We start from the raw sequence: 27,929 nt of genomic DNA on the forward strand, positions 1-27,929 counted from the left end.
CGCTTGCTGTCGAGCATGTTTCCTGGGGTATCCCATCCCATGGCTTCCTCCTAGCTTTGAGTCTCCCCTTTTAGCTGGGTGGCCTTTCTAAGTCTTGGTTTCTCTGCCTGTGAAATTTAGATAACAGCCTTGACTGGTCAAGGGTTTTGAGATTGAGTAAGCCCATAACTGGTAGGCAGGATCTTCTCCTCCTGCTTGGTACGTCTTCCTCGACCCATCACCATGCTCCAAATCGGACCCTTCTTCCTAAAGCCTGACTCAGCCCCGGCCCCTCCAGAAAGGCTGTGCATGCAGGCTCCAGCACCTACTCTCTCGCCAATGTCCTGTTGCTCTTACGGTCTATGGGTCACAGTTTACCTGTAACTTTTGGCACTGCCGATTCTTCTTCCTGGGTTTATCCAGTCTCCACACCTACAGGGTTGGGGTTCGAGTTAGGGTTAGGGTCCAGGAGGGGAAGGCAGCCCGTCTTCTTTCTATGAGCTCAGCCTAATGTTGTGTGTGGTTAGACCGACCGAGATGAAAGCCTTGACTCTGTTACTTCCTCAGCAAGACTGTTCGCCTCTCCGAACCTCAGTTGCCTCATCTATAAAATGAGACAACAAGGGGCAGTAGAGCAGAACGGTTAGGAAACAGGGATCCCAGTGGTGGGCTCCTTGGTTTAAATCCATGTTCTCCCAGCTATCGCATGACAAATGACTGACCTTTCTGAACCCCACGTGTGACGTGGGACGATAACCACAGCATCTGCTTCAGAGGACTGTTGTGAAGATAAAATTGAGTAATGTGTGCAAAGCCTAAAGGCGCAGTGGACGGCAGGTATGATCATTCAGAATTCACTTGCACCCTAGAGGGCCTTAATAAATGTCTCACACTTCCTAGCGTGTCATGCACAGCTTTGGAAACTAGGTCAACTTTTATTCCAGACCATCAATTGTTATATTGGCCCCGGTTACAAAACCTTCGGGCCATCTCGAAAAGACATCTGGTTTCCCATCCCAGGCCTCACCAGTATTAAAGAACATCGATACATTTTTAATCTCCTCTCTAATTTCCAGGTGTGGATGAAGAATGGGGGTGACAGCATGCCTTTGGGGATGATTCATGGTGTCATTAAGTCTGTTTCGCGTTTCCTGTAGCTACAGTTGGCCCTGGCTCTGCTCAGGCTCTCCAACCTGGAAATTACGGGCTTTTTTTGCCGTGTGATTATGTCTAATGGCAGTGAAGCCAGCATCTCCTTGAATTGGACCTCACTCTTGCTGTTCATTATGTGTCAGTGGATTTTGGAAAACTTACACATGCAGAAGTGAGTTCCACTGGTGGAGGTTTCCCCTCAGCTGGCTACCTGGAGGGCGTGTGATGCCATGGAAGGAAAAGTCCTCAGCTCCAGATCGGGCTGACCTGGGTTCACATTCCAGCTCTGCCACTCAGCAGTGCGACCTTGGACCTCAGTCTTCTCATCTGCAAGATGGGGTGGTGAGTCTGATCCTGATGAGGTGATGTGTATAAAATACATGCACATACATAGAGATGTGTTTTTCAGTCTTCACTCAGGAGTCACAGAGCTTCTATTACTGTGATAGGCACTAAAGATGGAGGCATGCTTACAATACAGCCCGGCAGGGGGAGGGGTGTGGTCCAAGCAAGAGACACGTGTCTCAGCAATTGGCCCATTCTGAGGATGAACCATGTCGATATCCTTTTCCTGTTCTGCTTAGAGCAGGATCATACGTAGGAATTGCTTCTCTGCCCTCTTTCTAGGGCCTTCTCTAGCCCTGATGGAAGAGGCTATTAAAGAAAAACAGTGAAACAAGCATTCAGATTTTTAAACATATATTTCTTAGCGGCACTGTTTTGAAATGAGTAAGTCCTATATGCAAGTTTAACTGCACCAGGCTTTGCCTTATGTGCAGTGCTGGGGGTTAGCAGAAGTGAACTGGGCAACCCTCCTGGGTACTGACTAGACCTCACTCCTATGTGTCATGTCTAATTCTTCACAGAACGCTGTGAGATAGGCAGTATCGTTCTCACACTTAACAGCTCAGCAAGTTCAGGCTCTACCAGATACCTGGCTAGGAAGGGACAGAGGCAGGATTTGAATCCCGGCCTCTCTGCTTCTGAAGCCTATTTTCTTAGCCTCGCAGGTTAGAAAGAGTGGACATTCCAGTATTTCTGGATGTTCATATGTTGATTTACCCAATAAACCTTCATCAGTTTAAGCCACCAAAACTTAGAATATTTTCATATACCGGGGGTGCCAAAAAATGTATACACATGATTTGTATTCATTTTTTGTTACCAGTATATATTGAGCATTACAATTTTAATAGTTTTTTTTCCTTTCTTAAAATGTGTATACATTTTTTGGCACTCTCTGTATATTCGTTTGTTCATCAAGTCACCTAATAAACATTTATTGGATACCTCTTAAGTGGCAGACACCAGAGCTTCATTCATCCAACACATACTTATTGAGTACCTACTATGTGTCAGAGGGCTCGAGAGTCATTTATTCAACACATATTTACCGAGCACCTACTAAGTGCCAGGAAACTGGCACCTCACCCATTTTCCAACACTTGTTTCTTGAGTACCTACTAGGTGCCAGGACACTATTCTCGGCACCAGGGTCCAGGCACCCCTGCCCTCCTGGAGCTCAAATCTGCACAGCATTGCAAGACAGGTTTCCGCGTAGCTTATAGCTAAGCGAACTGAGGCCCCAGGCCGCGTGGCTAGTGAGTGGCGGAAGCAGATTAGGCTGCAAGTGACAAATGCTACCTGGACCAGGTGACACAGGAAATACCGTTAACCCTGAATCACATCACAAGGCTCAGAGGAAGTTTACAGAGAATGCACTGCTGGCTGCGGGGGCAGCTCAACCTGGGGTGGGAACCGGCCTTTGTCACCTCTACCTGTGCTGCTGGAGGTCACCTGCCTCACTGTGCCTCAAGGTCATATCCCTACCTCCAGGGCTGCCGTAAAGGTTATAAGTGGATGTGGCAATCTGCTCCATGGGCTCGCTGCAATCAGCTCATTCCCTCTTGTGTCTATGGCACCAGCACAGCTCCTGGCACACAGTAGGTGCTCAGCCAGGAACAGCTGTGTGGCAACCATTGGCTATACCCTCCACGCAATTAGGGACCAGCCCGGCGTCCTTATGGCTGGATCTCGGGGATGCCCGGTATGGCAGATACGTTAGAAGGCTTTTCAGATAGACTAAGGGGCAAGCAGCAGAAGCTCCCAAGATCTTTCTGGAGTCTGGCCTTAGGGAATCACAGTGCCCCGCTTGGCATTTTTCCACACCTGTCTCCCAGCACCTTGGAGAGCCTTCTATCCATCATCCCTCCCCTTGGCCAAGGCTGTGGGAGGCAAGTGCAGTGACATCTTGATTATCCGTCAGCCAGCCATCACATGATGCGGACGGAGGGGAGTTCCATCTGCGCCAAGCCGTCCAGTGAAGACAGCTGAAAATAAAATGAGTCTTTCCAGCCCCCTGGATGAAGACAGCAGGATGTGGGACAGAAATGGAGAGGATCGTCGGGCCTTACACAGCAGAACTGGGGCTCGTACCCTGAAGCCTGCAAGAAAGCGTCTGAATTCAGATTAAATTCTGCGATCTCCACACAGACAGGAGTGGGCGCAAGGAGCTTCTTCCTTTGAGTGGTAATGCAGACGTGAATAGAGAGAGATGTCCCAGAGATGTGGGTGGATTTCTGAATCGTAAACCCAGCCAAGACATCCTTCTTTCTTTCTTTCTTTCTTTCTTCCTCCCCCGCCCTTCCCCACCTTTCCTCGCTCTCCCCTCACTCTACCCCCACACCCTGTTCTCCCAGCTCCCAGGAGTCTACACTGCTTCTGTTCCAAGCCTACCAGCTGAAGGCACCAGATAATTCTCGAAAGGTGGGACCCAGCCTACCCCACCCCTAAGACATCAGGCCCTTGGACCCCTGGGCAGAGCTCATGATCACCATCTGGTGACAATCAGGAGGGGGCCTGGTGGCTGTGCGGGGACATTTGGGCCTGCACACTTTGTGGAAGGTACTGCTTTTTCTGGACTCCCACTGGCTTGGGTTCAGCAAGGCTGTGCCCTCTGGGCAGCGTCACTCACAGCTGGGACCTCCAGCCCCCACTCCTGGGCTGCTGATGGCTTGGTGTGCTCCCAGCCTGTCCCACCTTTTGGTCAAAGAGGAGGGCAGATGCCTCCCATGGGCAACCCTCCCCACTGTCCCCCTTGCCTTTGAATTACACCTTCCCTCTCCCTTCTTCTCCTCCATCGCCACTGGGCTCTTTGGTTTGCTTCCCCCACATTTCCCCCATCCGTTCTCTTTTCAACTTCGATCTTGTATGTCCTGCTTCCTCTCCTTCCCACTTCTCTGTGCCCTTCTGCCACTTTTCTCATCCTACCTACTTCTTCCTCATGGACTTGATTGCCAAGGTCGAGTTGATCCAATTCCACAACGTGTACTGAGCCCCTATTCAGAGGGCGCAGAAATGGGAGTCGGCAGGATCTTGACAGTATGGTCTCGAGCTCGGCGACTCCTCCTCCTCCTCCTCTAACTTCTCTTCCCTCCCTTTCCTCATGCCATCCTGGCATCGAAAGCCAGCACTGGAGGTGGGAGTTGGGGTGAGCAGGATGGCAGAGTCCCAGGAGATTCTGCGACAGGTGCCCTCGATGCCGCCATCCGCACGTGGCAGGCGATGGATGAGACTGAACACCCAAGACACATTCATCACACCCGGCTCCCTTCAGGGCCAAGACAGGACGGAAATGACTTCTGTTAGCTCTGCGGCAGCCCGCTGCCCCTGGTAGCTCCAAGCTGTTTATTTAAAAAGAAAAAGAAGGAAAGAAAGGGATGAGAATGCCATCTTGCCATGGATTAGGGGAGCGATTCCAAAGCAATGATGTTGACAAACATACTTTCAGGTGACCAGAAAGGAGCACTCCAGCTCCTTTCCCAGCCCGTGTCCAGCTGTGACAGAGATGGAAGGAAGCTGACAGCCAACAAATGGGAAAAGAGGCAGCTGCTCCAGGCAAATTGTGTGGCCTTTGTTTTAGCACACGGGGGCCAACCCCTCTCAGGAATGAGGAGATACAAGGTCACCTGCCCATTCATGCTCTATTCATCCCTCTGGGAACTTCAGCTGAAACTTTCATTGAGTCCAGTGGTGGGTGAGGCTCAGGAGACTCAGCGATTTTTAGGAGTAATAGTGATTGCCATTAACTCTCATCATGAATGATTAGTAGCCATTCATTATTATTATTGATTATTCATCATAACCGTTAATGATTATTTGAGGAGCTAGGTACCAGGCACTGTGTGCCCATGGCTTCTCTTTCGTTCCCATGACTTCTCCATGTGGTCAGCACAATGACTGGTGTGGGAGGAGGTGGAAGGGGTGCTCAGACATAGGGAACAGCAAATGCAAAACCTGGAAGCAGGAAGGGCTTGGCCTGTCCTAAGGGACTGGTGTGGCTGGAGCAGAGCGAGCAAGAAGACACCTTGGGGCAGGAAGTTGGGAAGGGAGTAGGGAGCCTGGGCCCGCACGAGAAGGACGAAGGATGGTGAGGAGAATGGGTGATGGAAGTGGCTCGTCTACATCACGACCTTGATCCTGTGTCTCCCCACCATGACATTGACCTTCCACCCAGCTGACCTTGGGAATAAGAAAAGGCAGATGAGCACCCGCAGCCCTGTGCCTGTCACTCATGGAACCTTTTAACAGAGAGCATCGTTGCTGTGGCAACCTCCCCCCACCTCCATCCTGGGTCTGGGGAGGCTCCTGTCAACCCCGAAGAGAAAGGCGCATGGCATGGTGGAAGCTCTGGCCTCAGGAGCTCAGGAAGGCAGTGACTAGGTCCCTATCCATGTCCCTGGAAAAGACCCTGGTCCCCTACCCTTCTGTACCCTCCTCTCCCCTCATTGGCCACCAGGGGCCAATGGCTTGGTTTTCTTCCCAGACTCAAAAGCCCTTTGAGTCATTATCCTGTCCACTGTCATGGGGGGAGGGAAGTCGCGGGGGGTAATAGTCACATCAAACTTTGCTGAGCAAGAAACCTCCCTCAAAGTCTTGTACCAGAATCCCAACCACCCTTTATGTGCGGAGGGCTGACTCCTGTTACAGGTAGAGCAACGATATGGAGAGTGGGATAATGACTAGAAACCTGCATCCCCGTCATTCCCGGCCTTATTCAGTGTCCAGCTCCTGGCGTGGTCTGCCATGCCCAGACTCTGACATTCGGCACCTGTTTTGTTTTGCTTTTTCATAAGTTATTACTTTGCTGGTGGGTGGAAACATGGTCATTTGTCTTAGAGGAAGGACAAACAGATTTTATTTCTTAAAGGAATGGATGATGGACTCCAGTCTCTCGCCTTTAAGTGACACCTTTTATTTTATAGTCTATGATTTCGCCCCACTGCTGGGCTCCTTCTTTTAGGAAAAAAAGTGTTTTTGGCTCAGCTGCTGCAAAATGACTGCATGGAAGCCAAGCCTGGTGTAGTCCCAAAATAGAAACCGTCTGTCCTCTTGTGTATAGCCTTGGGTTTGTGTGGATTTCATGTAAATCTTTCCCTTTTGTGTGTGTGTGTGGGGGGCATTTTTATTTCCACCCCCACCCAGGAAACAATCCAGGGTGTCAAGGAACATCCCACTGAGACACATATTTGGGTCATTCACTCTCAGAAGCCCTGCTGGTGGGACTGTCCTCTGAGCTTGGCCCTGAATAGATAACTAACCTCCTGCAGGTCCCCTCAAGTCTTCAGGAAGCAAATGACTTATTTCACAGTAGGTTCTGCGACGATAAGTCCCATCATGTCAGAGATGATGCCTCATAAATCTAAGTCATTCGTCCGAGCTGTGGTTTTTAATCGACTCAAACGTACTTAGCCAGGTTTAATTATAGATAGAAATTGCATTGCGGAAAGCAACAAGAAATCATTTAGATGGCGTCAATTTGCACATTCATACGGTTCATTTGAGAATGTGGTAAGAATGGCATTTCCAAAGAAAAATAATATTAGTGCTTGTGCTTTGTGGCTCTCACGCCAATTGCACAAATTGTATGAACTGCACGCTTTCCACCGACTGCATCTTTCTTCTCGGCACAGGATGAACGAGGAGGTTGGTGATGCCTACGGGACCCAAAGGGCGTCAGCACTGAGCCGAGCCCAGGATGTCCCTAGCAAGACCACGGGAGATAAATCCCCTTCGACCCTCTCCCTCCGCCGGCAAAAGTACTGCCATTTTGGAGAAAGTGAAGAGTGTGATGTCCAGAAAAAGCCCCCGGAGAGATTAGGAGCTCTGTCTTCTCCATCTTCTCGGAGGACAGACACATCCCCGGTGTCTAGGGAAAAGCTGCCGAGTCCTTCGGCGGCCCTGTCCGAGTTTGTGGAAGGGCTTCGGAGAAAGAGAGCGCAGAGAGGCCAGCGGTCAGCGCTGGGCCTGGAGGACTGGCCCACTCTCCCCATCTACCAGACCACCGGGGCGTCCACGCTGAGGAGGGCCAGGGCAGGCAGTGACGAGGGACACCTCGCAGTGAGGTTTGGGGCACTGTCACCCCTGGAAACTGAGGATACTGCCGGGGCATCCGCTGGTCTCCTGCGGTCCACCAGCCTGAAATGCATCTCTTCTGAGAGCGTGGAGGGCACCCCGCTGCTCCCCAAGAAGCTGAAGACCCGGTTCAGTTCCTGTGAGTCCCTCTTAGAATCAGGGCCCGGCTCCGGGAGAAAACCGAGCTCCCCCTCCACACCTGGAGACACACTCTGGTCGCCCCCACTACGTCCACGGAGACGCTGTCTGGAGTCTTCCCTGGATGACACAGGCTGTCCAGACCTCGGGAAGGAGCCACTGGTCTTCCAAAACCGCCAGTTCGCCCACCTAATGGGGGAACCTCTGGGCAGCGATCCATTCAGATGCAAGATCTCAGGCCTCCACTATGAACGCAAGACCAACATGGATTTTGATGACTTCCTCCCGGCCATCCGGAAGCCCGAGACGTCTACGTCCTTGGCCGGAGTGGCCAAAGATGGGCAAGACAATTCACAGCACTCGAGTGTCCACTTTGAGACAGAAGAAGCCGACCGGACCTTTCTCTCAGGGATCAAGACCATTTTGAAAAAGAGCCCGGAGTCCAAGGAGGACCCCGCTCACCTCTCCGACTCATCTTCCTCCTCCAGCTCCATCGTATCCTTCAAAAGTGCCGACAGCATCAAGAGTCGACCGAGACTCCCACGGCTGGAGGGTGACGGTGGTGAACAAACGTCCTCCGACAACAGAGAGCAGGGGACAGGGAGGAAAGAGGAAGACGTGGAGAGCATAATGAAGAAATATCTCCCGAAGTAGGAACCATCTCAGGTAAAAGTAACAGGCTGGGATCATTTGGGGGCCAGAAAACGAGATTGTCCACCTGGGCCTGGCAGCCTAAAGGGAACCAGTTGTTCCTACTGTTTTTAATGCTGTAACTGATTTCTCTAGAGACGAGGGGTTTTGTTGAGAGGTTTCAGCTTATCAGAAACGCTCTGCTAGGTGCCACTTGTTCCTTTGCACTTTAAAATGCAGACACATCGGAAAGCAAGAGGGTCCTGGTGGACGGTGCCAAAGAAGGTACTGGACTTTGAAAGTCGCCCCCACCCCCACCCCTTGTCTTGTATCCTTTGCAGCGCTCCCTGCCACCTGGACTGGAGGAGACGTGATGGCGTTCCGTCCACGCAGAGACGGGAGAGCCGTGGTGCTAGGGTCAGGCTAGGGCCGAACAGGCCTTGGGAATAGTGAAGTCCAACTCTTGCATTACATATCCAGAGAGAAACTGAGGCCCCAGGGGGAGGAAGGAGGGGACAAATACAGTGGTCACAGAGAAGCACGGTGGGAAAAGAGGCGCTCCCTTCTGCCTTCTCTCCTACTCCCCTTCCTAATGCTGGGCCTTCTCTGCAAGAAAAGCAGGAAGAGGGGTTCATGGGGAAAAACAGCTTAACATTTATTGAATGTATGTATCAGGTAGTCATTTGGTACCCATAATAACCCCACGAGGTGGTGAGTAGTATTTAGTCCCATTTTACAGGTTGACAAACTAAGAATCAACGAGATTAAGCCACGTGTACCACATCACCCAGGCAGAGAACTGGGATTCGAAAACTCCAGAATCACCACTTTTCTCTAACGCTTATCCTTGGGGTCCATATTCCAGGCCTCTTGCTGAGTAAACTCAGAACCACCCTGATGAAGCTGGATCTTTGAAAAGGTAGACCTTGGAACCATGTATCAAAGGGGCTGTTGGAACTCGCAGACTGAACAAATGAGGGCGACCTCAAGATCAAGGTCACCCAGGGAATCTGCCACCAACCCAGCCACCCTGACTCCCACCCAGGTCATTGCTCTTTGCCCTAAGGCAGGGCTGGCCTCTGACAGCCCCTCAAAGGGCATGTTTCAACGCTCGGGGCAGAGCACCAAGCATCCACGTCATGGCTCCTGACGGGAATCCAAAGCCCCTTATGTCATTCTGGGTAGCACAGGAGCTGGTATAAGAACCTCCATCCAGGTTCAGACACAGTGCAAACCCACAGCCCAGTGATAGCTCGTGGCCACATAAATTTCCCTCTTATCAAATCTTAGAACTCACAGCCGCTCTGGGCTCAGGCTGTAGGTGGGCACTCAGCCCTCACCTTGCCGCAGGCCACAGCCCTCCCCCAAACAGGGTCCTGGACCAAAATGAGCCGTGCACGCTCCCCATTTCTGGACACCTGCTACTTCGAGAGGTACCCTCAGCGCATCCAAAAGTCATCGCCCCTTCCGTGGAGATGGGCTCGGCTGTTTCAGAGCAAATTACTTTGACTTTACATGGCCTTCTCTCTGCTCTCAATTACCACGGAGAGATCTGATATTCATTTACATTATTATGCTCTCGGGGACCCAGAATGCAGTTCCAAAGACCAAGTAAAGGGCACCTGTCCATAAGGGGAGCAGTGCTTAGCAGAAGTCGCCACAGAACATCTGGTCTCTGCCATTTCTTTTTAAACTCACGCCCCCTTCCCCTCTCCCAGCCACGCTCCCAGTGATAACCTGCTTAAAAATTCGCCTCTGCCCTGACTTCCATGCTGGAGTCTTGAACTAGACAGTGCAGCCCTGCTCCCCATGAGGCATCTCTCTGATGAGATTCGGAACCAGACACGCGCAGTTCTCCCTGTAACTGACCATGAGACCTTGGCCAAGAGATGTGACCTTGCTGAGCATCTGTGTTCTCAGCTGGAAAATGGAGAGAATAATACCAACCAGTTCAAGTAACAGTGTGAGTTGGAGGAGAATGAGAGGGGCTTCCCAGGACAGAGCCTGGCACCCCGGGGCTGCACTAAATGTCAGGTTACCCTGCTCTGGCAAAGTTTGATCCTTCAGGAACCCTCCCACTTGTCTCCCTTCTGCCACCTACACACGTTCATGCCGCTAGGTGGCATCTCTGTAGGAATGCCACCTGGAAATATGGGCCTCCCCACACAGTCCTTCTCCTCATCAAGACACACCTCCTGTGCCCCATTTATCAGCTCTGACCTGTGTTTGTTTCCAGCCTCCTGAGATGCACTGCCCTCGAAAACTTCCTGATTTCACAACTGTCTGGACAGAGAGAGAGACCGGCCTGGCCTTCCCAGGGGCCCTCAGGCCAGATACAGCCAGCGTGGCCACAAGAGGCGAGAGGGGCCCAGCAGAGGCCTATCCCGCGGGGTGTGAGGCTCCCAGCGTGCTTGGTCTGCACAGAATAAAGTATTGGCTCCTTGGCATCCGTGCCTTCTCTCTGTTCTGTGATCCTGTTCCCTGGGACTCTGGAGAATTGATGGGGTGGGGGGACAGGAAAAGAGGAGCTGAGAATAGAAGGATTCTGAGGAATGGAAACAACCAAACTGTGTGTACTTTCAGGTGGCATTCTGTTTCTCTCTCCATATGTCTGGCCTGGTTCCTTCTCTTCGTTTGGCCAGGTTCCGCACAAGTGTTACCTCCTCCAGGAAGTCTTCCCTGATATATCAAATTGAAATAATCATCTCTTTCAATGATGAATGAGCAATGCATCCAGAAAGCATAAACCCAAATAATAACAGCAAAGCTTTCTGTCCACATCGTTCAGCAGGGAACAGAAATCCTGAGGGAGGTCACTGAAAGTCAGTTTAACATCCTAGAAGAGGACATGTGTCCCCCTGTTCTCAGATCCTTCAACCCCATACAGCCTGCTACAGCGGGTGCTGACCCACCGGGGTCCTCCTCCCTGCAAGGTGACTCCAGGACTTCTGCACTGGGCCCTGGTGTCACATCAGCGCCCTGCTTAGCCCAGGACACTGTGCAGTAAGCACCACGCACACCTTACTTCCTCTGTGTCTGCTACCTGAGATAGCAAAAGGGCTCATGCCCCAGACGCGGCCATCCCCACCCGGTGAGACTTCAATCAGTTCACTTCTCGCTGGGCCCTCCTTGACTCATCTGTGCAATGGGTCTAGGACTAGTCCCAGCCCCCCAGCCTCTTGTGGGGACTCAAACTCTCATGGAGCCCGCAGCACGGCATCTGCCACACAGTCAGCCTGCAGCAATTGGTAGCACCACTGATCTTTGGACTCAGAGGCTCCCTGAGGCTCATGTCTGAGGCTCTGCCTTTACGGCCACGCCCTGACGTGGCTTCCCGGCTAATCCAACCAAAGTGATGTCAAAGGTGACGGAGTGGGAGGTTACGGACCCAGGTGGGTTACGTGGCCACCCCAAATGTTTCCTCTTGCCTCCAGGCCCCGAGGCCATTTTTAACAGCACGCCCAGGTCTTAAAAGAACCCCAGCTGCTCAGGACTAGAAGACAGTCTTGAGGTAATTTTACAGGTGAGGAAATTGAGGCTCAGAGAGGGCAACGCTCTGTTCAAAGACGCTCGAAGACAGATCTGAGTTCAGAACTCCATAAACACTTCTTCATTCATCAGTGGTTTTTGACCTTTTCACCATCCCATGCCCCGGACGCTGTTGGCAGGCACTAAAGATAAAGCTGAGACCGGGATGGGCAGAGGCCCTGCCTTCGTGAAGCTTACGGTTTACTGTAGGAGATAGGTAATAAACGTGGAAATGTATACATCGGTTGTGCTCCTGGCACCCGATGCCCCATCAGCCGCCTACAGGTGACAGGCAACCCTCCTGTAGCATCCCGGCCCCGCCCAGACCCCTCCCCAGGCCCACAGAGACCCAGCCCTGTCCCAAGGCCCCTGGCTGGCTGCACAGTTCAGGGCTGAGGAATTGAGGCTTTGCATTCTTTCCCAATCCCAAAGATTGCCAGTGGGAAGAACAAGAGAGGGGAAACACTGCAGCCAGGAGAGGCAGACGCTGCCGGGTGTCAGAGAACCACGGAAAGCTCTAGGTGTGATTAATGGCTTGGACCAGCTCCCGCAGTTGTCTGTAGGAGGTGATGGGCAGCTTAGGCTGTGTTTCCACCCCCCCAGGCCTGGTTGCTTATTTAACTGTCAATGTGGGCAGCTACCTTCAGAACCGTCGGTGACAGACGCTAAGCAGCAGCCCCGGTGACAAGGGGAGACAGCGACCTTGTCACCATTTGTTCAGAACCATCACAGATCCCACTTCTTGTATGTCTGCAAGGAGCTACATACTGTGGTTGGTGATAGTCAGACATCACTTCTAAGAGGCAGGTGCTGGGGATCCAACTGCCCTGTCTGTTGCCCTAGCCTTCTGTACATGCAAGGGAAAAAAAATAAATGATTCCAAATGCTGCTTTATGACTAGCTGCATGAAAGCCCCGTGGCCCTCTTCTGGGCTCTAGTAAAAGCATGCTCATAACACATGCCTGCGGCCTGCAGAGCTCAGTGGTGTAGGTTATTGAACCCCTCCTCCTCCCCCATCTACTATAATCTAGGTTTGTGGTCTACTCGCTCAGGCAGGCTGCAGAGGGAGAGACATAGCTGCATTTGCCAGATGCTCTTGATTTTACCTTGCCTCCAGCTCATGCATGGCGGGTGGGTCTGAAACAGGAAGTGGAAGGGGGTTGGGGGGTGCAATCCTTTAAGGCACAGTGGCCTCGCCCCCTGGTAAACGAAGTCCAGTGCCTATGGCAGACGTGGACCAATTCAATACATAGCAATTCATTGCTCAGTGTATGGAAAGAGGCAAATGACCAAAGGATTGGGCGAAAGGTGAACATGAGAGAAGAGCCTTGAGGCTCCTCCTCCCACATCAGGCATTGAAGTTTAAGGAGGACCAGAGGATGGACAACCCAGGGCTCTGACTCCAAACCTAGGCATTCTTGGTGCTGATACCCAGGGCCAAGCTTGGCAGTGTAGACAGTGCTATCCTACAAGGTCAGCTGGTAGAATGGGCCTGTGGATCCTATCGCCTCACTTCACCGTCTCCCACTGGTCAGACAAAGCCAGCCTTGCCTGTTCCATCGGGGAGGTAATGGCTTAGGTTTACTCTAGGCATTGGCTTAGGTTTACTCCTGTCTTTGCCATTGTTTAAGCTGTGACCTTGAGCAGTTTACTAAACCCGTCTAGGCCTTTGTTTCTTCTTGAATAATAAGGGCTGGGAGAGGACACCCTGATTTTAGAGCCTGTCTGGTCCACAGAAGCACCAGAACAAGGACCGAGCTGCTTACAGGAGTCCCCCTGTGGGGACAGAGCCAGGAGCGCAGTTTCCAGGCTCTCGCCCTCATGTGGAAAGGTGCTCGCTTTGGGTAGTAGATAGCCGTCAATTTGGGTGGCTAGTTGGCCGTCAGCTGTAACCAGTGAGCCATTGGCCACTAATATAACTGCCGTGGCTACGCTAGCAGGAAATGGGGGCTAGCAAGGGCGGATTGTGGATTGCAGATTGCAGAGAGGCGGATGTGGGGAGCGGGACCAGAGACCCCGCCTGACACCCTGCATGACACCCCCTTATCTGTAGTTTCACTTCTGAATGATTTCGGTTACCCGCCGTCCAAAAATACTGAATGGAAAATTCCAGAAATAAACAATTCAGAAGCTTTAAATGGGGCGCCATTCTGAATAGTCTGCTGAAATCTCTCGTCATCCCGCTCTGTTCTGCCTGGGACATGAATTACCCCGTTATCCAGCCTCTCCATGCTGTATACACTCCGTGCTCATTAGTCACCTAGTGGCCGGCTCAGCTACCAGATTGACCTTCCCAGTGTCACAGTGCTTGCGTCACCCTTACAGGAGCCTGCTGCGACGTCACAATGCTGTATCATTCACCTCACTTCCTCTCATCACGTAGGCGTATCGTCTCACGTCATCACAAGAAGAAGGGTGAGCACAGTATAATAAGATATTTAGAGAAAGAGAGAGAAGACCATATTTACCTAACTTTTATTACAGCATATTGTTATAATTATTCTAATTTATTAGTTGTTGTTAATCTCTTCTTCTGCCTAATTTATAAATTAACCTCTTTCATAGGTATGTATAGAAAAACACGTAGTATTCCGGAGGTGCCAACAAAATGTCTACAAGTGGACACTTGGGTCAAGGTTGCTCAAGCAGTAGTTCGCCATCATCAGAAGTGTCTTGACCCTGATCGTAACCACTTTGAGCACCTCTTGTCATTGCAGAAGTCAAACGTGACTTGGATTCATCTTTTATCATTTGTATATGTCTAGTATTACAATTTTAATCGTTTTCCTTTCTTAAAATGTGCGTCCTTTTTTTTTCCGGCACCCTCTGTATATCAAGCTTGGTACTATCCATGGTTTCAGGCACCCACTGGGGGTTTTGGAACATAACCCCCGTGGACAAAGTGGGGCTGTTGTATTTTACAGATGAGGAAACTGAGGCTCAGGAAGACCAGGTGACTGAGCGAGTGAGCAATGAAGGAGCTGGGATCAGAAGTCAGAGCTCCTGACTCCTAGCTCAGTGCCAGGTCACTCTCTGGCCTCCTTCCATTGTCATGTTCTGGTTGTCTGGCCAGTTTGAGGAGAAGCTAAAAGGGGTTTCCAGCTCTGCAACAGGCAGGGACACCCTAAGAGAGGGCCGGGCCATAGCAGTCCTTCACCTCTGTTGTCAATTCTGATCTAAAGCAACATTCCTCAAAGGTGGGGTGGGATTGGGGGGATGGCTCCACGGGTGTCCAGCCAGCTCTCCTGACTTCAAAGGAACCCAATTTCATGCCTAATGGGTAGAGTGACTTGTCCCAAATTGCCATGCTGTGAGATGCCACCAGATAGATTTATACGTATCCTTTCCAAAAAAAGAGAGCGGTAACTGAAATGATTCTTGCTGTTGCTGTTTCATCAGCAACAGGTACCAGGTGTCTCCACTCAAGCTAGGTGGGTGCCATGGCTCATGGTTTCTGGACGGCCTTCCACCATACCTGTGCACGGGAATCCCTGAGGTGAGCTTGGAAGGCAGGGGCCAGGGGCAGGGGCCGGCCAGGAAGTTCTCTGTGGCTGAGGAGCAGACCCTACAGGCAAGGCAGGGTCTGTTTGCCCTTCTCCCTTCAGTCCTCCGCCTTCCCGGACTTGCGGGCATTTGGCGAGGCTCTGCCACAGTCTCCCTCAGACCTGTGTCTGCCTCGGCCATTACATGTGCAGCTTTTTGTTCACTCGCTGCTCTCCCCACCCAACTGTAAACTCAGGACCCAACTCATGGCTGACGCTAGGAAAATTCATTCACACAATCAGTATTAATAAAGCACCTTCTCTGTGTCAGACGCCATTCTAGCAATGGAGATAAAGCAATGACTAATGTCGACAGATACTGGTTCCCTCGTGGAATTTTCATTCTATAGTCGGGGATGGGGGCCAATGGTAAACAAGAAAGCAGACTATTCAATGTATTAGATGATGAAACGTCTGGGGAGAACGCATGAAGGGGTTGTGGAGGATATTTTAGATTGAGCGGGCATAAGAAGACTCCTTAAGAAAGAGATATTTAAGTAAAGACCTGAAGGGCGTGACGTGGCCAACCATGTCTATAACTTGGGGAAGAGTATTCTCGGTTCAGGGAACAGCCAGTGCAAAGGCCCTGACGTGGGTGTGTGAGGGACGTGTCTGAGAATCTGCAAGGAGGCCAGTATGGCTGGAGACAGGGGAATGCGGTGGAGGAAGTGGTGGGCAGGTCAGAGAGGTGATGGGGGCCAGATGGTGTAGGACTTTGTAAAGACATTGACTTTTACCCAGAAAGATTAGGGAGCCATTTAGGGGGACCAACCGTCCCCCTTCACCTTGGACGGAGACGGTTCCTGGGGCACAGGCCTTTCAAAGCTAAAACCTGGAAAGTTCCAGGCAAACTGGGACAAGTTAGTCGCCCAAGAGCCACTTCAGGGCTTGGAGCTGAACTATGACGTGATCTCACCTGGGGCTTATGAGGATCTCATTAGTTGCTGGGTAGAAACTAGATTCCATAGGACAAGAGTAGAATCAGGGAGAGCAGTTTGGAGGCCACCCATCCAGGCAAGAGAGGGAGGTGGCAGTCAGGTGCTGGGAAGTGCCGAGCTTCTGAATAGATTTAGAAGGCAGAGTGTGGGGACAGAGCCCCAGAGAGGTTGCCAGGCTCTCGGCCTCACGTGGAAAGGTGCTGACTCGGGTGGTAGATGGCCGTCAGCTGGGACTGGTTGGCTGTCAGCTGTGGCCAGTTGGCCAATTAGCCACTAATATAACTGCTGTGGCTGCGCTAGTTGGTTGGTTCGTTGGTTGGTTGGTTGCTGTGCTAGTTGGTTGGTTGGTTGGTTCGTCGGTCGGTTGGTTGGTAGAGAAGCGGATGTCAGGTTGCAGATCGTGTGGCTCCTGCTTCCTGTGTCTCCAGCCCAGCCGCCAGCGAGAATATAGTGGTATGACTCCCCTATCTATGGCTCCGTGGGTGTTCCTTTTTGGCCTCACCATGTCCTGCGTTCTGGCGTGGGGAGCGGGACCAGAGACCCCAACATGACACCCTGCACGACATAGTGCCAACTGCCAAAGATTTGGTAGAGGAATGAGTACCTATTCCCTGCGTGGACAACCTGGCAGGTGACCTCCTGCAGGTGACATGCCCAGCAGTCCTAGGTGAGATGACAAGTAGGTGCATCTCTGCCTTCCCTGGGGTTCCTCTCAGCCTCCCCTCTTCATAGGTGGGAAGGACCAAGAACTAGTGTCTGCCTGATATTTCTGAATGCCCTTCAGGGTGCTATCATCGTGGCTCTGCCTAAAGGAGGCAAAGCATGGAGCCCCTTGTTAACAAATGAGGAGTTTGAAACAGAGAATGATATTCTCCTGGGCACCCAGCAAGCAAGCGTCAGACCCCCCACCAGGAGTCAGGCAGCCCCGGGTTTCAGTGCCAACCCCAGCAGAGTGTAACTCCCCTGAGACACTTCTGAGCCTCCATTTTCCCATCTGTGAAACAGAGACAATGACCCTTGCTGGCTTCATCGTCATAATGAATAAAGGTGACAATGGGGGTTGAAAGGGCTCAGCACACAGGGCCTGGCATGTGGTATGCCCTCCATAAGGACAGCTTTTCTTTCTTTCCCTGGATGCTTCTCCCAGTTTCCACTTACAAAACCTTCCTGAGTGAGTTAAAGGACATTTTAAGGACTGTTTGGGGGAGCCCAGTGGAGCAAGTCTGATCAGCCAACTGGGGAATATTTACATCTTTTCTAAAGGCAAATGGTCTCCTCAAGATGCTGAGTTAGTTCTCAAGCAGCCTCCAGGCTGTCTTGTAAATACACAGATATAAGTGTTCACGGAGCCCCTATTTGTCCAGCAAACCGGAACTGAGATGCTTGAGGGCTGTAAACATCAGGGCTGTGTTTCTCCCAGCTCCAGTTTCTAAAGCCAGAAATTTCTTTCACACCTGCTCTCTCCCTCTTCAAACATTCACTCTCTTATTTATTCATGAATTCACTCAACGTTTACTGAGCACCTATTATGTTCCAGGCACTGTACTTGGCCCTGGGAACCAAGCAGGAGTAAGAGGGACAGGAAACGGTCCTCATGGTGCTTACAGTCCAGTGACTACAAGACAAGACATTTAAGTATCAACCATATAATAATGACAATAATAATAACTGTAGCCCATATTTCTTATTTAGTTGAGATCGACTGTACATGCAGTGAAATACTCAGACCTATGCAATCTATTTTGACGAATGCCAGAAAGTTCTCTTATGGCCCTTCCCATTCAAGTGTCACTCTGTTCCCCCGAACAACAACTGTCCTGATTTGTATCATCATAGGTTAGTTTTGCCTATCTTAGAATTTCATATAAATGAGATCACACAAAATATACTTTTGTGTGTGTGTGTGTGTGTGTGTGTGTGTGTGTGTGTGTAGACTTCTTTCACTCAGCAAAACACTTTTGAGATTCATCTGTTATTGGATGAGTCAGAAGCTCATGGCTTTTGTTTTGTTTTGTTTTGTTTTTTGGCTGAGTAATAGTTCATTGTCCGAATATACCACAATCTTTTTATCTATTTTCCTGTAGGTGAATATTTAGGCTATTTCCATCTGGGAGTTGTGATGAAAAGAGCTGCCGTGAACATTTGCATTTAAAGCTTTGTATGGACGTTTATTTTCATTTCTCTGGGATAAATACCTAGAAATGGATTGCCGCGTCGTAGGGTAAAGAATAACTTCCTGAGAAATTGCCACCTGTTTTCCAAAGCCATCGCACCGTTTCTTATTCCCACCAGCAGTGTGGGAGGGTCCCAGCGCCCCCACTCTGTCACCCATATTTGGTGATGTGGCTCTTTTCATAATAGCCATTCTGGTGGCGTGGAGCAGTATCTCACTGTGATATTGGCATTTCTCTGATGACTAATGATGCTGAGAACTTTTTCATGTGCTTATCAGCCATTTGTATATATTCTGTATGAAGTGTCTGTTCAAGTTTCTTTCATTGAATTGCTTGTTGTTATATCATCAGGTTGTATGAATTCTTTATATGCTCTGGATGCAGGTCCTTTGTCAGATATATGTTTTGCAATATTTTCTTCCAATCTGTGACTTGCCTATTTATTTTCTCACAGGTATATTTTGAAGAGCAGGAGATTTTATTTTTGGTGAAGCTCCGTTTATTTATTTTCTTTCTTTCGTGATGTATGCCTTCTAAACCTTTCCTAAGGAACCTCTGCGTGCCCCCCAAATCGTCAAGATCGTCTCCTATCTTTTTCTCCTAGCAGCTTTGTGTTTAGTTCTTTCGTTTAGGACTGTGATCGCTCATAATAGGCCAGGGATGTGTCCAGTGCTTAAGATGGAGTATCTTACTTAATTCCCCTTAATGTTTTTGAAGTAGGTACAAATATTATCCTCATTTTACATAGGACTCTCTTGTAGGTCTTTTACTGCGTTTCACTCCTTTATTCACTTGTTCCACAAGTACAGAGGGTGCCCAAAAATATATATACACATTTTAAGAAAGGAACATTGTATTAGAATTGGAATACTCAATATATACCGAGAACAAAAGATGAATACAAGTCACGTTTGACTTCTGCAATGACAAGAGGTGCTCCAGACACTTCTGCGTCCAGACACTTCTGAAGATGGCGAACTACTGCTTGAGCAACGTTGACCAAAGGGTCCACTTATACGCAGTTTTTGGCACCCCCAGTATTTGTTTAAGACTCACTTTGTTGCAGGGTGGAACTGCTTGTCTAGATTTGCATTTGACCAGCAGACCGAAGACTCTCAGTCCCCGTCCAGGGAGAATCCAGGGGACACAGGGCAACTGTCGTCAGGAAGGACTTCACTGAGGAAGAGGTTTGGCTAGCTTTTGGAAGCTGGACAAGATGCAAATATTCAAGTACAAGGAGAAAAGACATGGAGCGAGAGGAAATACACGGGCAAAGGCTGAAAGCTGGCATTCCTCTCACTGCGATGGTTTGTCCAATGGCAACGTGTGTGGCAGATCAGAATGATGACCCCCAGTTCTTCACCTCTCCCTGTACCCTTACTTTGTCATGTGACCTTGAAGTTCCTACCACACAGGCAAAGTACTTCCTTTCTCGTGTGACTTTTTTCAGACAATGGAATGAAGCAGAAGCTAAAGTGGTCCATCCAGTTCCATGTCTAGGTCTCAAGAGTCTGCTGATGCTGCCATTCCAAAATACTACATACTGGGTGACCCAAACAACAGAAGTTTATTTCTCACAGTTCTAGAGTTTGGAAAGTCCAAGATCAAGGTTCTGGTAAGGTAGGCTTCAATATGAGGTCCCTTCTCCTGGCCAGTAGGTGGCCGCCATCTCTTCTTATGCATACATGGAGACAGGGAGACAGAGAGACAGAGAGAGAGAGAGGGAGTTCTGGTGTCTCTTCTTATAAGGGCACTCATCCTATTGCATCAGGACCACATGCTTATGACCTCATTTAGCCTAAGTTACTTCCATACAGGCCTTATCTACAGTCCCATTGGGGGCTAGGGCTTCAACATGTGAATTTTGAAGGAACACAAATATTCAGGGTGTAACAAGAGTCTTGCATGTTTCTGTTTGCTCACTTGCGCCTCTGTCATCGTCGTGGGCACACCCCCAGGCTAACTGGCTGATGGACGAGAGACACCTGGAGCAGAGCCAACTTACCCCAGTCGTGCTAGCCAAGGCCGTCCAAGACCAGCCTACAGCCAGCCGGCCAGCCCCCAATGTGTCACTTAAATCATGTGAAGCAGATACAGAAATGAAGCTCAGTGTGCAAGATGTTTATTGAGGGGTATCACCGGTGCAAGGTAAAAGGAAAGAAAACAGACTGGGGCAGGAGAAAGCTTCAGACCACCATGCACATTGGATACCTGTTAAAGGAAAGGATGGAGGAAGCAGGATTTGGCAGAGCCTCAGATCATGACCCACAACCCCAAAGGGAACTCTGGAGCGAAGACTTCCCTTTACAGGAGTCCAGTATTGGGCTGAAATGGCCAGGCTCTAGCACCCTGCTAGAGGACTGCCCCACACGTGCATGGCCGTGGCTTGAAAGCTGAGGGAGATCCTGAAGGTACCCACAACTGGAGGCTGTCACGTGACTGAACCTTACAGCTGAACGTGATATCCTTTTGAAGCAGTACGTAAGCAATTGAAACCCCCTGACTGCCACCCAGACAGGTGAGAGAGCCCAGCCATGACCGGCAGAGCAGAGGCCCCCAGCCAACCACCCCAAGCCCGTGAACAGTGAAGAACTTACCGTCATATACCACTGGGCTTTTGTGGAGGCTGGTTGTGCAACATTATTGTGGCAACAGGTAATGAGTTAGCTCTGTTCTCCACTGACGTGTATCTCCCTCCTCAGGGGGAAAAGATGGAGGCTCGGCTCCAGACAAATAAATTTTTTAAAATGGTGACTCATCACGAGGGGTCCGACTCTGCCAGGCAACCCATTTCCACTTAATAATGTCTGTGCTTAGGACATCATTAAGGATCAATTTGGACTGACTAGCGCGATTGCGGCCCTTCAGCAGCTGTTTGGGGGAGCTCTGATGCCGCCACTAAAATACAGCCACTGTCAGAAAACCTGGGGACACTTGCTAATTCCCCGTGCTCATCCACTTACACACTTGAGGCTTAGGCGTAGGCGGTGGGCCTTGTGGGCTTGTCCTCATGGCACCTGGGGAAATGCCGTCAATACCAGCCTGTACGTAGAGGAGAGGAGGCACTTGCAGCTTTTCTCTTGCACTGATTCTCAGAAGTATTCTGAAGTGAGGCACCGTGGTGGATGTGAAAGGCTTAGGGTGTCCTTGGAGGCGGCTCCCACGCTTTTCCCACAGACAGACATCTTGAGACCTTTCTCTGTATCACCTCTTTTATCCAGCCCATCAGAGGGACTTCCGACCTTCCCATCAAAGTATCCCAAATGGGTCCATTCCTGTCCACTGCCACCCTATCAGAGCCATCCGCATCTCTTGTCCGAATGCTGTCATCACCCCCCATCTAGCGTCCATGTTTCCTCTCTTGCCCAGCAGTCTGTTGTCTCAGCTCAACAGTCAGAACGATCTGGTTAAAAATAAAGTCAGATCAAGTCACTCCTCTGCTTACAATGCTTCTGTGGTTCCTCTCCTCACTTCCAGTAAAAACAAAATCTTACCATGGTGTTTTGCTTCTCTATGGCTATGACACAAAGCACCCCAAAACCTAGTGGCTCAAGATAACGATACTTTATTTCTCCCAATTCTGTGGGTGGATTATGCGCTGCTCCTGCTTCACATGGCATGGGGTGGGACAGCTAAAAGGACCAAAATGACCTCACTCACCTGGCTGGTAGTTAGAGAGGGCTGCGGGCTGGGAGCTCAACTGGGGCCATCACCTGGGTGCCTAGTTTCTCCTCCAGGTGATCCTGTTCACATGGCCCCTTGGGCTTCCTCCCAGCGTGGTGGCCAAGTTCAAGGGCACATATCATAAGAGTTGAAAGCGGAGGTTACCAAACTCCTAAGGCACAGTCTTGGAAGCAAAACAGCATCACGTCTGCTACGTTCTATTAGTCGGCCTATTTTTATTTTGGAAGAGGACTACAGAAGGGCATGACTGTGGAGAAACATGGTCTATTTGGGGGAGGTGAGGGGTGTCACCAATGTAACTGACGACCACCAAGGCCTCACACAATCTAGCTTTGCTCTGTCCTATATGGTAGCCAGTGGCTACTTATGGCTCTGGAGTGCTCCTAAAGTGGATAATCTAAATTGAGGCTTGCTGTAAGCATACCATAGTATGCAAACAAGTAAACTATATCTTCAATAACTTGCTCCCATTATAAAAAAAAGAAACCCGGAGGCAAAAAAAAGAGTGGATACATATGTGGTAGGGGAGTAGCAGACTTCCGGGTGGGGGGGGGGTTGATTGCTTAATTCCCAGCAGTTAAATGGAAGCCTCTAGGTCAGCAAGGTGACACCCAGCCCCCAGCCCCAGTTCGGATGAGAACTACACGCTCATCTGAATACCAAGGCAGTGGAAAGCCAAAGTCACCAATCTGGAGACCCAAGGAGTATTTTAAGAGCAGCAGAAAGCAGAGTGAAGTGAATGGAAGAGGGATGGTAATTTAATTTAAACGCAATTGCTTTGAGTAGAGTAAACGCAAGCTTCTGGTTTGGGGAAGATTGAGTGGAAGAGGATGCACTTTCAAAAACAGGCCACTCCAAAGTCACAGGTCTTGTTCACCCTTTATTTAAGCATCAGAGAGTGAAGTAAATTTATTCAAAATGAGATAATGGGTGTGAATGCATTTCGTAAACTTTAAAGTGCTTGGCAAATCAAAGGCGATAGTTATTTTGGAAGCATAATGTGCTCCTGTCAAAATGTAATAAAGATCCCATAAATGCAGAGTTGTGACCATCTTATCCAACAACTGAATCCCCAGACCTGGGAGACAACGAACGTATACTTGTAGGATCAAGGAGTGGCTGAATGAAGAAATAAATAACCACCAGGCTGGGATTCCAGTGGCCTGAGTCTGCGTTCTGACCACACTTCTAAGTGGCCTTGGGTGAGTCACATCCCCTCCCTGAACCTGTTTCCTCCTCTATACACCATAGTACTTGCCTCATGAAGCTTGTGCTGAGACCGAACTTGCGCTGAGGATTTAGTGGGGAAATGTGTTATGTGCTGGGCACAGTGACTGGTATACAGGAAGTGCAAAATAATGGCAAATCCTCTTTTGCATTGCCAAATCAACATCCAGATCAAATCCAGATGCTCCTCAATCTAGGATGGGTTTGTGTCCCGAGAAACCCACTGTAAGCTGAAAATATCGGTAGTTAAAAATGCATGTAACACACATAAACCTACTAAACATCAGGGCTTAGGCTGGCCTACCTTAAACATACTCAGAACACTTACATCAGCAAAGTCATTTAACACAAAGCCTATTGTATAATAAAGTGTTGACGATCTCATGTAATTTATTATGAGTAGTCTTCTTGCACCACCGTAAAGCCGAAAAATCTTAAGTTGAGCCCTCGTAAGTTGGGGACCGCCTACGCATGGGAGCTTCTAAATGTATTTATTTCTTTTTTAATTTTATTTTTGAGTCACCCATGTGCCTTTACTGAGAGCAGCAGGTGGGACCCTTCCAGCAATAGTAAAAAAAAAATTAATTAATTTCCAAAGCAGGGATTTGGTTGAAGCTCCCAGGTGGGAGCCCTTGGGAGTGCAGACATAGATGTCCACGCAGAGCTGCAGGAGGAGGACCCCAGAGCCCGTGAAGAGCGCGGCCACTCTTTGTAGGTGTGCTGAGTGTAGGTCGTGGTAGAGGTGACTTCCTAAATGTAGAGCAGGCGTTGAAGAACGCGCCAATGACCCACAGCACTGTCAGACGTGGGAGGACACTGGGCTGGTGTATCTGCTTTTGGCCTCCAGCTCCTTTTTCCTCGAGCGAGGTAACCTGCCTCCGCCACCTGGAGCTTCTGAATTTCAAGTGCGGCTGTCTTTGCAAAGCGATTCTGAGTCAATGCTTAAATTGATTTGAATTCTTATAAGAAATGGCCTCAGAAAAACAACTCTGTTTATCTCTGGTAGGAAATTAGATTATAAAACAAATAAACAAGGGTGAACACCACCCATCGGGCCACGGCGATGGAAATTGATGGGTTGGCATTACATGCACTACACTCCTGCATAACCACTAGATAAATAGGGGGTGGCAGTGAGGGGAAGTGAGCCATTTATCTGTGGCTGGAGATGGGCTCACAGGTGCACCAATGGTGTCGTAATTATACACCGTGAGTCTGCAGTCCAGGCTCCAGAGTCCCACCAGAACCCTTGCATAATGGGGGCAGGGTGGCGTCCTCCCAAGTTTTGACGTGTGGACTAGAGTGTTTTCAGAGGTCAGACAGGCATCTGGGCCGGTCTGGAGAAGCTATTAAGGGTTTTCTTTTGCAGCCACTTATTCTACAGGTGTTGGATGGATGGACAATGAGAAAGAAAATAACAAATCTATGGGAATGGATGAGGGTTATTAAAGGGTTGGGATGGGATGGAGCTCTCCAGGTCTGGTATCTGAATTTTCTAGACAGGGTACACTTGGAATACAGGAGGCAGAAGAGCAACATGACACAGTCAGTTTCTGGCCTTTGGCAAGATTCTTAACCTTACTATGCCTCACCTTTGGTTTCTTAACCGTACAGTGCCTACTTCCATGGGTATTTGCACAAATTATGTGTTAGCACAGTGTTAGATGCATAGAAAATGCCCAATAAATATTAGATATTATTGGTTTTGCTCACGGGCAGTGATAAGGACGCCCTGAGAGGGTCTGGCAACTAATGGGCTCCATTATAGGATCTGAGGTTGGATAAGGCTGGGTAGAAAAGCTGCTGGACAGAGTTATAAAGTGCATCAAGGAGAGTAATTGAAAGTAAACCTGAGTGGTTATGAAGTTCATGGGCAGTTATAAATCTGAGAGAGAGAGAGAGAGAGAGAGAGAGAGAGAGAGAGAGAGAGAGAGAGAACAGATTAGGGAACAGGCCATGTTCTGGATTTGTGTGATTAACAAGGCTTGGAGACAGATCAAAACAGAAAGAGTACCATTTATTGAGCACCTACTATCTTCCAGATGCATACTGGTTATTTTGTGTATGTGGTCTCACTTAATTTTCACAACCAAGCACTACGCAGATAAATTGTTCCCACTTTACAGTGAGAAAACAGAGCTCTGAGAGCTGAAATGCTTGGCCAAAGTCATATAGCTAATGAGTGACGTGATGGGACTTGAATTTGGGTCTATCTCCAAGCAAGAGTACAATTTTCTTCCTAAAAAGAAAAAGATGTATTGTAAAGTAAGACCAGCCTGTGGAAAAAAATAAGTACCAACACTATGCAATTAAAAATGTTTTCTTCCCACCTCCCCTCCCCCTCCGGCCCATTCATGATGGGTAAACCACTCCCAGTGATTTCTTGTTAATCCTGTCAATATCTTTCCTAAGATATTGTTTAGGCATGGACAAGCCTAAATGTAAAATACACAGGTTTTAAATGTATAAAAGCATTTTAAAAAGCAAACTAGAGCCTATTAAATAAATGTTTCTGCACTTTACTTTTTGTACTTAAAAATACATCTTGGAGATTTTCCTGTATCAGTACAAAGAGGACCCCCCGAACATACCACAGCATGACTCGACCATAAATATTCCACCAGTCCTCCTTCGTGAACATTTAAGGTTCTTTCCAGGTTTCCTTGCTTCTCCAATGTTGTAATGCGTATCCTTTAATATATCTCTGGATAGTTGTCTGAGGTCATTTGTAGAATAAGTTCACGATGGTTACATCAAAAGATTGGGGGCAATTTTGGGTGCCTTTTAGGAAATATTGCTAACATCAAAAACTGGTGTGGTTTTCCACTCTTCTTGAGCTCCCCCTTCTCCACTGTTGGCTGTGCTGGAGGTTGGCTTGTTAGGGGTTAACAGCATAGGTTGGGGGGCTAGAAATCCTTCCTACTTGGCTGCAAGTGGCTTTGAGACAGTTTTGATGATTTCACACATTATCTTGTTGTGGAATAAGAAAGGTCATCATTTACAGAGTTGATTCTCAAGGATAGAGGTGGCAATTCAGCAACTCATTATTTATATGGTGTCCTCTATGGCCCTGCCCTGATGCTGTTTGAACAGGGAAAACACAACTAATGGATATAAATATTATCAGCCTCGTTCCCTCCCCTCGACAACCAGGAAAATTTTGCTATTGTTTGCTCAGCATCCCTGCCCTCCCTCCTCTGGCCCCCAAACATGTATTATGCAGAAAAGAGAATGCAACTGAGGGAGAACCAAGAGCTGGGGTCCGAGGGATTTATTTAGGAGGGAAAAAGTAAGCAGAAAGGAAAGAAAGGAGAGGGGGAGAAGTTGGCAGCTTGGGGGCCGAGTTGTTTTGTTTTTGTTTTTGTTTTAGATTAAGAGTTGAGAATTGGGGGGAGGTTAAGAAAGGAATCACTTTCGGACACGTGCCAGATAGACTAGTAAGAGAGATTGGGAAAGAGAGATTCAAACATGGTGGTGTGATTTATGAATTAGGTGTCTCTTTGAGAGAGATAAGTAAATATTGGAATTGCTTTCTTGTACCTTTGATGGCTGGACTGTGTTTCTCTTAATGTCACACTCCTCTAAAACCAGACCACGGCGCCCCAGGATTTATTTGGGTTATGCTGTTGCTGTCATCACCATCAATTCTCCTCCTCATCGTTACTGCTTTTTGTTAAACACGTTTGTGTACAAAACACAGAATTAGAAGTTTCACATCATTTTTTAAAACCGATAAGGCAGCTAATATCACTACCCTTACTATGCAGAGGAAGCATCTCAAGCATTTTGCCTATGGTCTCCTGGTTGGTGTCAGGACTGGAAGTTATACCCGTTTGTGTCAATCAAAAGCCTATGTTCTTCATATGTCCTGTTTGGGAGACCACCTCAGGGATGCTGTGGATGCCTGGTCATGGCATTGTACACCAGAGGCTGGACATTAATGAATGCCAACTATAATTTTATGTGTATAATGTGATGGCTCGGTGTGAGGTCGGGGTGGTGGTGGATGGGGGGAGGAGGGTTCACGGTGTGAGGGATGTAAAAATAAAATAAAATAAAAGACCAAAAAAAAAAAAAAGCCTATGTTCTAATCCCCTATTATCTGGGTAGCATTTGATTAGTGTAATCTGTGTTAATGCAGGGGTGTGCTTAATTTGCACAATATGCCTCTCAGCCTCTTGGGGGTGAACTGGAAATTCACGGTCACCCAAAATTTTTCTGGAGAGCTGGAGTGTGTCCCTTGGGGAAAAGCAACACATCAACTCTTAAGAACTGTATAAAGGAGACCAGAGCTGGGCTGTACTTGTGGATAATGGAAAGAGCATGTGCAGTGACTTAGAAGTGAGGAAATCCACTGATGCTCAGAAAGGGTGAGTCCAGGTGCAGAGAGACCCCAGAATTAGACAGGGACTAGCTCAGGAAGGGATTTGAATGCCAGGCTAAGGGATTTAGTTATATGATAAAGACGTGAGAAGTCTTTGAGGGGCTTTGAGTAGATTTGCCATCTAAGAAAATCACTCCAG

The 27,929-nt window shown here is 49.0% G+C and overlaps 1 protein-coding gene across 1 annotated transcript in view; it reads left to right on the forward strand.

Moving 5' to 3' along the window:
• Positions 1 to 10,877, forward strand: part of MYO18B (myosin XVIIIB) — a 260,653-nt gene extending 249,776 nt beyond the window's left edge. Inside the window, exons 43-44 of the mRNA XM_081037710.1 lie at positions 7,104 to 8,349; positions 10,550 to 10,877. Of these exons, the coding sequence (XP_080893836.1) occupies positions 7,104 to 8,337 (1,234 nt within the window). The 3' untranslated portion in view covers positions 8,338 to 8,349; positions 10,550 to 10,877. The remainder of the gene's footprint in view (positions 1 to 7,103; positions 8,350 to 10,549) is intronic.
• The last annotated feature ends 17,052 nt before the right edge of the window (positions 10,878 to 27,929 follow it).

This window comes from Rhinolophus hipposideros (genome assembly GCF_964194185.1).
Source record: "Rhinolophus hipposideros genome assembly, chromosome: 24".
In the NCBI taxonomy this organism is placed as follows: domain Eukaryota; kingdom Metazoa; phylum Chordata; class Mammalia; order Chiroptera; family Rhinolophidae; genus Rhinolophus; species Rhinolophus hipposideros.